The following is a 15,214-nucleotide window of genomic DNA, read 5'->3' as shown; positions in this document are numbered from 1 at the left end:
TCCAAGAGGGTTGGGAGAAGGGACGTATTAGGGAAGGCACTTAGATCATGAGCTCAGGTAGTGATACTAGGACCATGATCTGAGATGACTGCCACATTAAATCAAGGGTGTGCAGAATGAGAGATCTGTTACCACCCAGGTGGTGATGTTTCCCTCAAGACACCCTTATATGTGCATCTTGTGATATTGCCCAGCATCTCAGAAGGAAGTAGGGCTTGAAGAGAAGGAGGCTGTGGCAGCATATGTGACACTGTGATTGGGATGCTTTTATATCCATCTAGTCTCTTCCTAAACATTTTCTTCAGCAAAAGGTGCTGGAAATCACCTAGCCCAAAGGAAGATAAACCAGACAAGGGAGTTCAGATATTAAGGAAGGGGTACTGACCAGCAGTTGTCATGGAGCAACAAAAATCAGTACTGTGCAGAGAAAGAATAAATAAAAAATTATTAGGTTTATCAAACATTTGCATGAGCCTGTTACTGATTTTTTATGCTTGTATATAGCAGTGTTTTATAACCAGTTTTCCATCTTTTTTTTTCAGCTGCTGGCTCTCGTTAGAGGGAGGCCTTCTGTATGCCTTTGTGGGACCTGCTGCTGCTGTGGTTTTGGTATTTCTATTCAAATTTAATCCTATTTGAAAGTGTAAAATGCCTGTAATTTTTCTGAATGTTCCTCTGGGCTGCCAGACGAAATCATTACCTCAAAGCTTTGTATTTGGGGAGGCAAGCATTTTGTTAGCTTTGGCAACAGAGCACTGCACAGATGGCTTACACTATTTAATATAAGTTTTACTCCAATAATTTAGACTTGGGAGTACAGTAATGACTGAATGTCAAGGTCTGAACTTGCATGACTGATCCGAACCTTCTCATTGTCCTATCAGATTTACATATAGCAAGTTATAATGTACAGAGCAGGAGGATCATAGACTTAAAAACTGACAATTATAGTGTTGCCAAATACATAAAGTGGGGATTTTTTTAATTTCATTTCCGATCAAGAAAGACACAGTATAACTTGACTAACAGGTGGAACAAAATCTGAAAATTAAACATAATTTTGCTTGCAACCTGGAGAAATCTTTAGAGCAGAACACACAGTCACTTGCTACACTTTTAACTTTCTTTGTGGTATTCTTCAAAGGGAAATACTAGCAATAATGAAATCATGTATTTGGCAAAGTCTCCTCAAATTACTCCAAGTGCTTTTCCTTTGGTCCAGGTTACTTTGAATGAAAGGTTTTGTGAAAAGCCCCTTAAAATGTAAGAAATGTCTGCATGAATTATGATTAGTTGCACTCAGGATTTTCACAGTAATACTGCTACCACTTGCATATCAGCAAATCTTGTAACCTTGCACTGATGAATATATTGAGACTTTCTCAACTGAAATGGAAGTAAGGCATCAGTTGCTAACTTATCATTGCCATTGTTGCAGGTCTTACTTCTGATTTTAGTGCAAAAAATGAGAAGAATCTTACAGGCAGAGAAATCATGTTAGGTTTTGAGATCTTCTTAACAAGTAGACTATCTTTTAAAGATAATGCTGTTGTATATATTTAGATACATATGTGTATGTGGATATTGCTGCAGGTCATTAATTCCAATGTTCTGAATACGAAATTTTAGTTTTGCCGACTAAAGAGGCTCTGCCAGCATCTGAGTGTGAGGTTGTGGTACAGAAGACAGTGGTAATTTACCCTTTTCCCTGTGGTTGTGTAATCTTAAAACTGGTATATTTAAGTTGCAGGATGTATGGAGTGAAGAGGGCTTGCCCCTACATTAAATAGATTTTAAAGTTTTTACTTTGTTTTTCAGTTTTGTGTATTTAAATTTTTTGAGATCAATAGGGGAGGCACCGTGGTGCAGCGGATAGCATTAGAGCAAGTAAGAGGTTCTCTGGTTTGATTTTCATCTGTGTGTCTTCTGTGCAGAGTCTGCATGACCTTCCTGTGTTTGCATGGGTTTCCTCCCATATGCCAAAGACATGCATTAGTTGGATTGGACACTCTAAACTGGCCATAGATGTGAGTGTGCAATTGTGGGGTGGATGAACTGCTGGCTGTGTAAACCTTGTTGCCAAGATGATTGCCACTGTTGAATTGACAACTCAACCCCATGTGAAAAAAATGGGAAAAAGGGATTGTAGATGGATAGATACATTTCCAGTTTGGAAATGTTATTTGAAATAGTATATATGTCTACACACACACACACACACACACACACACACACACACACACACACACACACACACACACACACACACACACACACACACGTATGTATATGAATCTGTGCTAAATCAAACAGCAGAGTGCTTGATAAACTAATTGAAATAGATCAAACGACAATTAATTAAAAATTAAGCCTAAACACCACCTACTAAGAAGTATTTGCCCCCTCCCACACCCTCAAATCCCCTGCTACTTATATATTCCAACATCCAGATTGTACAATAATGGGAATGGGTAAATTCCCAATCACCACTGTATCATGATCTCCTGTAAAGAAATGGTGGCTGTTTGTGACAATCATCTGAGGTCATGATCATTTATGCTGTGGTTTCACACACGTAGATAGATAGATAGATAGATAGATAGATAGATAGATAGATAGATAGATAGATAGAGAACGATAATGCACACACACACATATAAATACAGATATGTGTGTGTGCGTGTGTGTGTGACTCAAGAAGTAAGCAAGGGTTTGCAGAGGAAACTTGTCCCACTGAAGAAAAAAAAATGGTTGTCACCTTCCGTTTCTGTAGATGTTTTGTTTGATATGCTTAATTCATCCAGTTTGGCATGCTATTGGCAGGATATGCTTCATCTTTTCACTGTGTGTGTGTGTGTGTGTGTGTGTGTGTGTGTGTGTGTGTGTGTGTATGTGTGTATGTATGTGCATGTACACATGTATGTGTATTTTTATGTTGGATTGCTACCTATACAAAAAGGGAGTCTATATCAGAACATTACAGTTTTAAAACTTCGAATGTTCTAAAATCGACCCGTTTTAATCGAACGCTAAAAATAGAGAAGATGCAGAACACCAAATTCTTTCCTAGGGAAAAAATTCAGTTGGCTGGTTCTGTGGCTTTGCTATTTTCAGCACTGTGGTGGAGATTTATGGGTCGGGTTCAGGTAAGTGTGCAATTGTGTCGTTGGTAGGGTTAGGTGAGTTTGGGTTAGGGCGCGGGTTAGGTGAATAAGGTTTAGGGGCGGGTTAAGTGAGTTAGGATTAGGGAGCGGGTTAGGTGAGCGTGCGATAGTGACGGACCTTAGGGTTAGGGTTTGGGTTAAGGTAAGTGGATAGATGGTAGTGTATGTATAGTTTAGTGTAGGGTTAGTTGTAGGATTATAAGTGTATGTGTGTGTATTGATGTTTTTTAGGTGTGCTTGTGTTGTGTGTATGTGTTTCAGAATAGCAAATTTTTTCCCCAAGGAAAAATTTGCTGTTCTGAATGTTCGAAATTATGTAGTTTAGATATTTTAGGTTTGATGAAATAGTGTTCGCTATTTTCATCTTTCGATAACGTGATATAAACGCCAAAAAGGTCAGTCACTAGCAGAGTCCCTCAGGGTTTAGTGTTGGTGCCACATTTTTTTTTTTTTGGCATCTCCTCTGAAATAAAGGCTAACGTCATTGTAGGTGATCGCAAACTAGGCACAGTCATAGAATACCGCAAAGACACAACTACTGTCCAAGAAAGCCTGACACAAACTAATAGCCATACCCTAAATCCCAATGCCAAGAAATGTATACTAGTAACTTTCAGTAAGATGGACACCCTGGGGAATTACTACATTGATAATAAACCCCTGAGAGTAAACCTTGTGATTAGAGATTTGTGGGAAGTAACTTGGCCTTTGACCATCATGTTTCCACAGTAGTAAGGAAATCATTCTATGTTCTTCAGCTCATAAGCAAGGGTATGTCAACTCAGTCCACAAAGATGTCATTGTTCCATTGTACTCTGTCCTCATTAACCCAAAATTGAGTACATTGTCCCCTTTGGTATGTACCTCATAAAGCATATGCAACAGTTGAAGCATTTACAAAGGTTCCTCACAAAAAGAATATTTAGTATAGAAAACCTGTCCTACATGGGACTGCACAAAGCCCTATCAATAAACTACGTCTCCTACAGGCTGATGAGTGGCAATCTGTGCCTGGCCTACAAAGCATCCTGTGATCCTACTTTGATGGACCTTCTGCACATTTGCAAAATAAGTAGTATGGGAAATACCCAACCCAGGGATCTAAACCTTTTATGTAACATAAATGGAAGGATAGGTAAGTGTCTCAGAGATTACTCCTTTTCTGGAACAGGCTTCTGATCCATGTAAAGCAGAGTACTCCACTGCACTTGTTCAAACATAAATTGGACCAATGGATGGGGAATTGAAAATGTATCCTTGTTGCAGCACATATGTCTCTGTTGGAAAGTGAAAGCATGTAAATGCATGACCACTCATGCCTAAATTATATTATCAAGTTATATTTACTCCATATATAAACCTGTGGTATCAAACCCTGTTCAATACAATTGGGAATCATGGCAAGGCTTAAAAAAGCACTTTAAGGTCATTAACCTAAAGATGTTCATGATGATGTGGAATTCCTAGGGTATATAGAAACACATTAAACAGAGGAAGAGCACATGGTGAATAGTATAATGAGATCTTAGAACAAAATCTCAGTTCTTCATAAATAATGCTTATTCATAAAGAATATTTGATTTAATTAAGATTTATTTTTCTTAAAGTATTATGCATTAAATTTCAATAGTATTGAATGTAACAACATTCTGAAAAGTCTGTGTTATTATATATTGTTTAATGCAGGGAAAATACAAGCTATTTTGAATAGATGGACCAATTGCAACTAAACAGGGAAGCTAGGGATACCCATCCTTTGAAATATTCATTTCAATTTATTGTACCATTTTTGATTGGGAGTGTTTATCGGTTCTGTAAGTGGAAAAGAACAAGGAGATGAATAGATTTACTTTACTGACAGCCTATATGATAAAATTACTATTATACTTGTTCAGTCTTGATTTATTTAGCGTGTAATAATAATTTAATGTATGACAGAGTCATAACATGTTACTGTACTTATCCCAAGAAATGTAAATTTATCAAGTACACAAGTTGGGTCTCCTTAAGAATTTTTATATATATATATATATATATATATATATATATATATATATATATATATATATATATATATAATAAAAAGCAGGTGTCCACATTTGTCATACGTCATTAACATAAGGTACAAGAAAATGTTGTACTCCCTCTGTGGTTACATCTAATATATCTAATATCAAGCATTGTATTCTATGTAGTAATGGATTCCAAAGACTAACAAATAGTGATTCCTTTATACCCCAATTGTTATCCAAAATTGTTTGGAGATTATAATTTTAATTCTGTGATGAGCATATGAATGATCATGTAAGTTTTGAAACATTTGAATAAGGGTGTAGGGAAACTTAATAGTTACACAGAACCTGAAATATATACACTTTCAACTGATATAAACAAAGGATTTTAAGGTATCTGAATTTACAATATATCACAGTATAGGGGTCTATATTAAATGCTTGAAGAGGCGTTACATTGAACGCCTCTTCAATGACACATAAACACCGACCGCACTACACGCGAACATTCAAAACAGGAATTTCTTTCTCTGGGAAAGAAATCGCTAGCACCAAAAACACAAACACACAATTTCAAACAAAACTAAGTCGGGGGCTTTGCCCCCTCCCCACACCCCGTAACTAAATATGCCAACTCTGAGAATAGGTTAAGGCCAAGCGATTGTTTTCCCCTAGGAAAAAATTGCTGACCTGAGCCTTTGCTATTTTCTGATTTTGGTCTATATGTGTCGGCGAAACGGCATTTGCTGTAATGCCGTTTTTCCAATCTAATATAGAACCCAGTATAGGCATAGTGTAATGGATTATAGATATTTATTATCATTATATAATGACCTAACAGAGCAAACACCAAATTGAGTGGAAATATCTGTAATATCCTTGTTTATACCTTTTGCCAAAAAGCAGTTGTCCAAACTAAAAACATATATTTATTTCCATATTTCCCATACATAATAATGCTATTTCAGCTAATTTACTGATTCAAGCTAATTACACTTAGAAACTGTAATATTATGTACCAAATGAAGTAGGCCGACTGGGTAGATCATCCAAGAAATACAAGCCCATCTGGGCTGGATGCCTTACTGTTCTTTATAGACTGGATAGCCTATTAATATATTGTAAATAAATCAGGTCCTGGATTTGTTTGCTGAATAGTATCTTGTAGTCATTCTTGAAAAAACAAATAATTTTGAATCCATCCTTTATTGGACAGTTCATTAAATATTCTACTATTATATTTAAAAATATAAAGATATAAGGCAATACTGGATACATTTAGAAGAACAACTCAAGGACAGGAAAAGGAAGAAATTCCTTAGGGACATGGGGGACTACTATAAAGGGGATCCTTTCAGTAGGGACAGAACCAAGCGGGTACTCTTTTTTCAGACACTGAAAAAAATTTCTAAAAGGAAACAGGTATGCCCTATCCTAAAGAAACCATCAGCATCTAATGCAGATAGTACTGGGAATGATTCTTCTTCTAGTTTTGAACCAGATATTTCGGGTCATACAGGCTCACCTCCCCACAAACGTTCCAACACTTGTGTCCCTTTAGGTCAAAATGTAGAAGTAGAGGCAGGAAGCACAAATCTGGCAGACACTGTTGAAAATGATAATCATGAAACAATGAATGTTTTCAATATTTCTTCCTGTTCTCTCACTGATGCTGAAATATCAATTCTAAATAAAGGTCTTTCATTCATTCCTGGCTTCTTTGTGGCTGAAGATTGTTTTGCAGATGATGTAATTAGATTTTGTAGAAATTTAAATTTACAATTGTTTTTTTCATGGCAGAGAGATTGTTGATACCCAGAATGAGTTCAGGTACCACAGCTCTACATTCATGCCTCCTATGCATCATACTGTTTCTTTGTTTCAGAATGCCATACTCAAAGATCTACGTTTTTATGCCAAGGAAACCAGGGTGAAACCCAGCAACATATCCAGGGCTGATATGGAGGTAATTTTGAATTTGGCCAATAATCATCAGTTGGTCATACTGATGGCCAATAAGGGTTGCGCTGTTGTAGTTCAGGAGTGGACTCAATATGATACTGAGGCCAAAAGGCAACTTATGGATGGCAGGTATTATTCAAATTTAGTTACTGACCCTACTCCACTTTTTAAGAGACAAATTGATGAATTTTTAGCACTAGAAAAGGATTAAGAGATTATTACACAAAACACCTTACAACATCTCACGGTGGATGGACCGGCACACCAATATATTTATTTTCTGCCCAAAATACACAAACATGCCACCAATCCCCCTGGTTGACTTATTGTTTTGGGCAGGAATTCTTTAACTGAACCACTTTCTTTATTTTTAACCAGATATACTTGAAGCCTCTTCTCAAATGAGTACGTGCGAGGTTACAAGATACCACGGAATTTCTTATGGTTATTGTAGACATGCAGTTGGAACCAGGTTGGTTGCTCTGTACCCTCGATTTAAAAGCACTTTATACTAATATCCCTCATAGAGCTGGCATTGATGCGTTGGAATATTGGTTTTACAAATCAGAGCTATACCAACCTGGTTTCAACACCTACCTTATTGTTCTTACTGAACATGTTCTCACTAAGAATGCCTTCTTTTATCAGGGTGAATGTTATCTCCAAAATAAGGGAACTACCATGGTGGCATCTTTTGCCCCTATTTATGCCGACTTATTCATGGCTTTTGTCGAGAAACAAATTATTTACAATCAATTCCACAATTTATACCTTGATGAAATTGACATTTGGAGGAGGTATTTGGATGATTGCTCGTTGGTGTGGAGGTCCGATGTTGATTATTTAATTGAGTTTGTAGATTATTTAAATGAAAACAAATGGGGAATTGAATTTACAGTTAATTATGATCTAAATAACATCATCTTCTTGGATGTTATGGTTGGGAGAAATCTTGATAACATACTCTCCACTCATGTACACCGTAAATTTTCCCAATATAATTCCCTCCTCCATGCAACCAGCTATCATCCTCCTCATGTCTGCAATAATGTTCCTAAATCCCAGTTTATATGGGGAAAATGTATTTTTTCTGATGAACATTCATATGATCATTTCAAACAAGATCTTATTTCTAGATTTAAAGATAGGGGCTATCAAGCTGGTTATATATATCGGGCTTACAACACAGTTGACCACTTGGCCAGGGCTGATCTCCTTCAATATAAAGTCAAAACTGATCATGACAATTCTACCATTAGATTTGTAACTACATATGGTAGGAATACCAATTCACTTATTCAAAGTGTCCGACGCCACTGGAATATGTTGCTGGCTGACCATACATTGTCTGGCATTTTACCTGCTACATGTTCTTTTTCTTTCAAAAAAGGCAATATTTCAATCACTACAAACATCGCACATCAACCGATATGTCCCTAAGACAAACTACTTTATTGGGGGATCAGTTGATTGGTTGTTTTCCCTGTGGCCACTGTTCCTATTGCTCCAAAATTACTAAATCAAAAACCTTTAGTAGTAGTAACACTGGTCACGTTTTTGATATTTGTTTTTATGCCAACTGTCAGATTGAGTAATTTATTTAGCCACATGCCATTGTTCGGCATTCTATGTAGGGCAAACTTCACGTCCTGTGAAGTTTCAGATAGGTGAACATTTTTGTGATATTAGACATAAGAAAAATACGAATGCCTTATACAAACACACATTAATACATCCAACTGCCTCTTTTAACTTTGTGATTATTGACAATATTATATCACTCAGATCCAATAAAGTTGACTGGCATCACATTTTGAACCAGAAAGAGAAAACGTAGATTATTAAATTGGGGGATTATTTCCCCCAGGACTAAATGAGCTTCTTTAATTGGATCATGTGATTTGAATTAAGCTATATATGGGAAATGTTTTATACTAACACATTTACACTGACGAAGGCATTGACGTTTTTTTGCCCAAACTGGTCTGTGTTGTATGGTTATGCAGTTTTTTTACTACTAGCCTAATAAAGCAAATTGATGCTACAGCTGCTGGTCTCTTCATTTCTCAACAAGTGACCCATTTGTTTAATTCCTTTTGTGCATACTGAATTTGCATGAGCACTAAAGGGCAAACTAGAAGAAATAATAATCCCCAAATCGGGATATTGAGCAATTTCTGTTAATGGAGTTGATGCTAATTATATTTTATTCTAACTATTTTAAATATTACATTTCTCAAGACCGAACTTAAATCCCATAGTAGAAGCCTATTCTCCCAATAATTTCAGATGAGCTTTTAAGTCATCTGCATCAGTATTATTTTGCATTACGAATCTTACTTTGCAACTGTTAGCATATGTGTGAATTCATACTTTCCTCTTTTTTGATGTTATAGAGGAGACTATATTCAACAATACCATACTCTACACAGATCCTTCTGGGACCCCAGAGCACACAGGTAGTCTGTTTTATAAAGTAGTTTGAATTATAGCACACGGTTCCCTGTTGGTTAACCATTCCATAATATATCTGGTGATGCAACAGTTTACTTTTAATCTAACTAAACAAATCTATATATATATATATATATATATATATATATATATATATATATATATATATATATATATATATATATATATATATATATATATATATATATATATATGTATATATATATATATATATATATATATATATATATATATATATACACACACACACATACACACATATATATGTATATATATATATATATATATATATGTGTGTATATATGTCTATATATATATATGTATATATGTCTATATATATATATATATATATATATATATATATATATATATATATATATATATATATATATATATATATATATATATATATATATATATATATATATATATATATATATATATATATATATATATATATATATATATATATATACATATATATATATATATATATATATATATATATATATATATATATATATATATATATATATATATATATATATATATATATATATATGTATGTATATATATATATATATATATATATATATATATATATATATATATATATATATATGTATGTATATATATATATATATATATGTATATATATATATATATATATATATATATATATATATATATATATATATATATATATATATATATATATATATATATAAATATATATATATATATATAAATAAAACTGGGAAAAGCAAACAGTCAATGGGTTTTGCAAGGCCTGAATATATCACACCTTGAGACAGTCCCAAAGCCAAAGCCAGTGCTATTTGTTCATAAAAACTGATAAAATTCCTCAAATAAAGCCATGCTGTTCTACATCAATGATAGCTAGATTAGTACCCTTTTTTCCTTAAGTTCAATCAGGCAGCTTTCAAAGCATGTCCTGCAATAGATGTTAAGCTAATAGTCATGTAATTTTGAATATCATCCTTCTCACCCTTTTTATAAATTGGTGTAATATGCAAATGTTTCCAAAGTTTGGGTATTACTCCTTTCATTGAAAGTTTGTTAAAGTTTGCTAGTAAGAGTGGTGCAAGTTGCTCCTTAATGTTTATAAGCAGAACAGATGGAATTCTACTGGATCCCATAGAGGACTTTTTTAAATTTTACTAATAGCATCTTTAACCATTCTTAAGGTATAGTTTGAGCAACAATCCTTTTCCATTCTAATGCTTTGCTATGAAGAATTTATTAAATTAATTTTCAGTTTCACACAAATCTTGAATATCTTTATCATTAATTTTAATAATACTAATTTCTGAAATGTCATTATTAAATGCATTAATATATTTATAAAAAATATTTTTGCTTAAGTAAATATTTAGCCAGCTTAAATTCATAGCTGATTTTTTTAAATTTATCATATTTTTCTAATCATTGCATGTTTTAAAATATGTCTTATTGCTATATGGTGGACATTTCTTAAATATATTTCTTTTTCTTCCTTTGAAGTATTTTCTCATCATCCTTGTTCAGCCATGGCAGATAACTTGTTCTGTTATTTTTGTACAACTCTGTTAATGTCACACTTTGTAGTCTTTGAGGATCTTGTAACAAATTCAAGTGTGTTGGAAGATTGCAGTAACATCCAGATGGTATTAAAAATCTCACTTTACCAAATCTGTGTAACATTTGAGACCAAAATTATTCACTTTTTGTTTGTAAATAATTTTACATAATATTTTATACAGTTATGGTCAGAATGCTATAATTATGTTACCCCATTTGTTTTTGTTTTTATGACAGATATATTATTTGCAGAAAACTCAAGTGTATTATTTCCTCCTGTTTTTTCTTTTACTGATTGAGTCATTCTATAAAAGGTAATGATATTAATAACTTCCTTCATACAATTTAATTTTACTATTCTGTTTCCTCAAGAAAATCCCGAGTAATTAAAGTCCCTCAGTAGTACAATATTTTTATTGTCCAAGTGTTTCTCAGAATTGCATAAATATTCCTAATGTGTTATACTGACTATACTAGGAGTTTGGTAAAATTATACCATTTCTTTGTTGTTTTTACCTACATTATTTGCAGTCTTTAAATTAATACATTCCATTTCAATCACTTATTTATCAAAGAAGAAGATAGTGTGTTATGTACCCACAGAGTAACCCCTCCACTATTATGATTACCCTTAAATGTTCACATTTTGCATAATCACTGATTTGATAGTTAATCTTGTTCTAAGATTCAACAACTGAAAATATTTAGTAATTTTCTGTGATATCAATCCAGTGAGTTTGCTAAATCTGTTTCCCAGAACTTACACAAATAGCAGTTTATAATATTATCAAATATGTTGTTTTTGAATGCTGATTTTCTTTACACCTTTGCAGTAAAAATGTTTAATATAATCAGATATCTCTCCAGTTATAAAAACTGTTCCATGTGAATTTAAATGCAACATGCCTTGGAAAACAGTGTGTAATCAAAAACGTGGTCTTCCCAGTACTTGATTAAATTAAGTTTATATACCAGGACAAGTTGTCTTAATGAATTTTAAAATTTGTGTACCTTAATCATAGGTATTCTGTCCATACCATTGAAGTTATGACCTCACTTATGACATAACCTACTTTAAAGTTTTCTAATAATTCAGTAATCTCTAAAATAGCATTTTTCATCTTGAAAAATAGCATATGTCTTTAATTATATACACCTACTTGAATTATAAACACACCAGACTTGGGTTACACTGAAATCAATCTATGATGCAGATTTTTACATCAATTAGTATCAAACCAGGCAGTGCTGATACTGTAATAACATTCTTATTTATTGTAGTACAAATACCGCAGCACACAAAGAGTCCCCAAGTGAAAAAACGTAAAATGCAATAGATGAACACTGTGGGACTTTTTATTCATAGAATCACCCATAATCAAAATGTCTTGTTTTGTACATTTTGAGGGAATCAAAAGTTTGTTTAATATATTGCAGTCATTTACAGTCTCAAATCCTTCAAGTCTACTCCTTTTAGGTAGGTATTTTGCTGACATTTCTCACTTACTTGTTATTTTGACCCTTTTCCTTTTGTATTATTGTATTAATAAATAATTTATGTTCTAAATCCAAATTATGAAAACTAGTGTCTCTACGAGTACTTGTCTCACTTGCCATATGTTCACTTCTCTGATGTCTGTTGTCTTAGTGAAATGTGCATTATTGTTACTTAGAATAATATTTTCTGCATAAGAACATATTTTGAATAGATATCAGTTATGTCAGTAACACTATTGTCCTTATAATAGGCTCATAGGTGATTACTAGTCTAATGCCACAAAAGCCTTTACAAGCCCACACAATAATACCCAGGATATGATAATATTATATATTAATTTCCAATATATGGGTTGGGGTAGTATCAGGGCAGTGGGTCTTTGCGTTTTGGAGACGTGACTTATTTTACATACTGCTTGTGTCCCTAAGGGACATGGGCAGTACCTCAGGATGACTTTACAATTCCTCATCCATTTATCCAAATTATTTTTGAAGATAGTGAGGGACACGCTTTGTTTTACAAATATGGGAAGCTTATTCCATAGACAAGGTAGCCTTTGGGATGCGAATCTGTCCTTCCAGCAAGTTCTGTTAGAGTCACAAATAAGGTTCAGGTTTATAGAATGTGTAAATATGTATAATTTTCATCAGGGCTGGATCAGAGAATGCCTTGTAGGTCAGGCACAAGTCACCTCTAAATAAATGATACGAGACAGAGTAAAGAGATAGGGCATTTAGTTGGTCTGCATAAGTCTTTTGCCTTACAGTTTGTATTTTTTTAGTGAGAAACCTCTAGGGCCACTCCAGTTAGTGATAGTGCCTGGTCAGGTACTTGCAAAAGGGAGCCTTGTACTTCATTATGGGCCTAATGAGGGCCAGGAACAATGGCACTATGATTTCCTTTGAGCTTGATGCCATGCTTATACTTATAATGTGAGCCACACACAGAAGGATTTTTTTCACTACAGTAGCTATCTGGTGGTCAAAGCTTAGGTTACTGTCTGTCTGTGTTCCTAGGTCCCTAGCCACTGGGTCTACTTTCAGGGCTGTGCTATCAGTATTATAATTTGCAAGGATATCTGATTTAGGGACGGATAAGATTATGCATTTTTTATCATTTAGTCTCAGATCATGGTTTTGGCACCACTTGTTTGTCATTTTTAGGCCTGTTTGTAGGATGTCAGCATCATTTGGGGATTGTTGTCGGCAAACTTGGTAATCCAGAGGCCTCCAACATTGGCCTTCACTTCAAAGAAGTATATGCCAAATAGCAGAGGGTCCCAACACTAAGTCCTATGTGGCACTGTTAGCAACATGTTTATTATCAAAAGTGGATTCACTTATCCGGACAACATGTGTCCTGTCAGTGAGCCAGTTTGCTATCCATTTAATGATGTATGGGTTTATATCTATCTCAGTAAGTTTATCTATGATTCCCGAGGTGGGAATTGTGTCAAAAGGTTTGTCCAGATCTAGATAAATGGTGTGTGCCATTTTACCCTTATCCATAGTCCTGGTGTCTTTCTTGAAGAAGTCCAGAAGATTGAGCAGGGATGATCTCCCTTTGACAAAGCCAAATTGGGTCTGAGTTCCTATGTTGTTATTGATCAGGTCAGTGTTAATTCTGTCCATGGCCTTGCAGATAAGACTGGTCAAGCTTATGTGTCTGTAGTTCCATGAGTCATTTGATGGGCCCCCGTTGTGCACAGGGACAACTGTTGTAGTTCTCCATTCCTCTGGGACAAAGCCCATCTGAAGCCTGTAGTTAAAAAGGGTTTGTAGCAGACCTGATAGATTCTGTTTTAAGCTATTTAAGAAGCATCCTGAAATGTTGTCAGGACCCATGGAGGCTGTGTGTTTGGCTTTAGTGAGCACAGTAAGGACGTGTACCCTCATAATGACTGGCAGGGCGAAGGTTACATTTTTTTTCTTTGGATGTGGTAGGTGGTGATGGGGAGGCTGAACTGAACTTGTTAGCCCACAGGTTTGTTATAATTTCAAGCTTGAATGTAAGTGCTGCCACTCATGATTAACTCGGCACATTGCTGAGCATTTCCCCTCAGGTTACAAACATAATTAAAAAAAAGCCTTTAGGTTATCTTTCACCTAGGAGGTTATATTTTCCTCATAGTTTGCTTTAGCAGATTTGATCAGCTCTCTAATTTGCTTGTTTAGACTGTTGATTGTCTTTTTGCACTGTTTTGTCAGTTCCTTCTTGGCTTTGGAGAGGATTTTTTCAGTTTGTTGAATATACTGTTTAGCTAGGGTTCCACCAGGGTGGTTAATTTTTACCAGTAATCATAGATCTGACTCAGACTGGTACTGCCTCCTCTATAAGAATGTGGTTGTATAGGGTTTTGTGTACAACCCAGAGTAGGCCTCAGTATCATCCGGGATCAGAGGGGCTTGGAAGTTTAATAAGCTCTCACTTAGTTTGAGGTAATTGAACTTATCTAAGTTCTTAACAGGTTTGAAGTTTTATGGGAGTTCCATGTTAGTTTTAATACTAAAGGAGATCATTTG

At 34.5% G+C, this 15,214-nt stretch overlaps 1 protein-coding gene across 9 annotated transcripts in view; it reads left to right on the top strand.

Moving 5' to 3' along the window:
* ADGRB1 (adhesion G protein-coupled receptor B1) overlaps nucleotides 1-15,214 on the top strand; it is a 4,264,735-nt gene that overhangs the window by 3,766,665 nt on the left and 482,856 nt on the right. For all 9 annotated transcript variants that reach the window (XM_044067288.1, XM_044067286.1, XM_044067290.1 and 6 more), the window contains one exon: nucleotides 543-609. In XM_044067288.1, the coding sequence (XP_043923223.1) occupies nucleotides 543-609 (67 nt within the window). The remainder of the gene's footprint in view (nucleotides 1-542; nucleotides 610-15,214) is intronic.

This window comes from Protopterus annectens, chromosome 3.part1 (genome assembly GCF_019279795.1).
Source record: "Protopterus annectens isolate FY-2018-M chromosome 3.part1, PAN1.0, whole genome shotgun sequence".
NCBI lineage: Eukaryota > Metazoa > Chordata > Ceratodontiformes > Protopteridae > Protopterus > Protopterus annectens.
The sequence above is the reverse complement of the archived record's forward strand: the minus strand, read 5'-3'. Positions and strand labels throughout refer to the sequence as shown.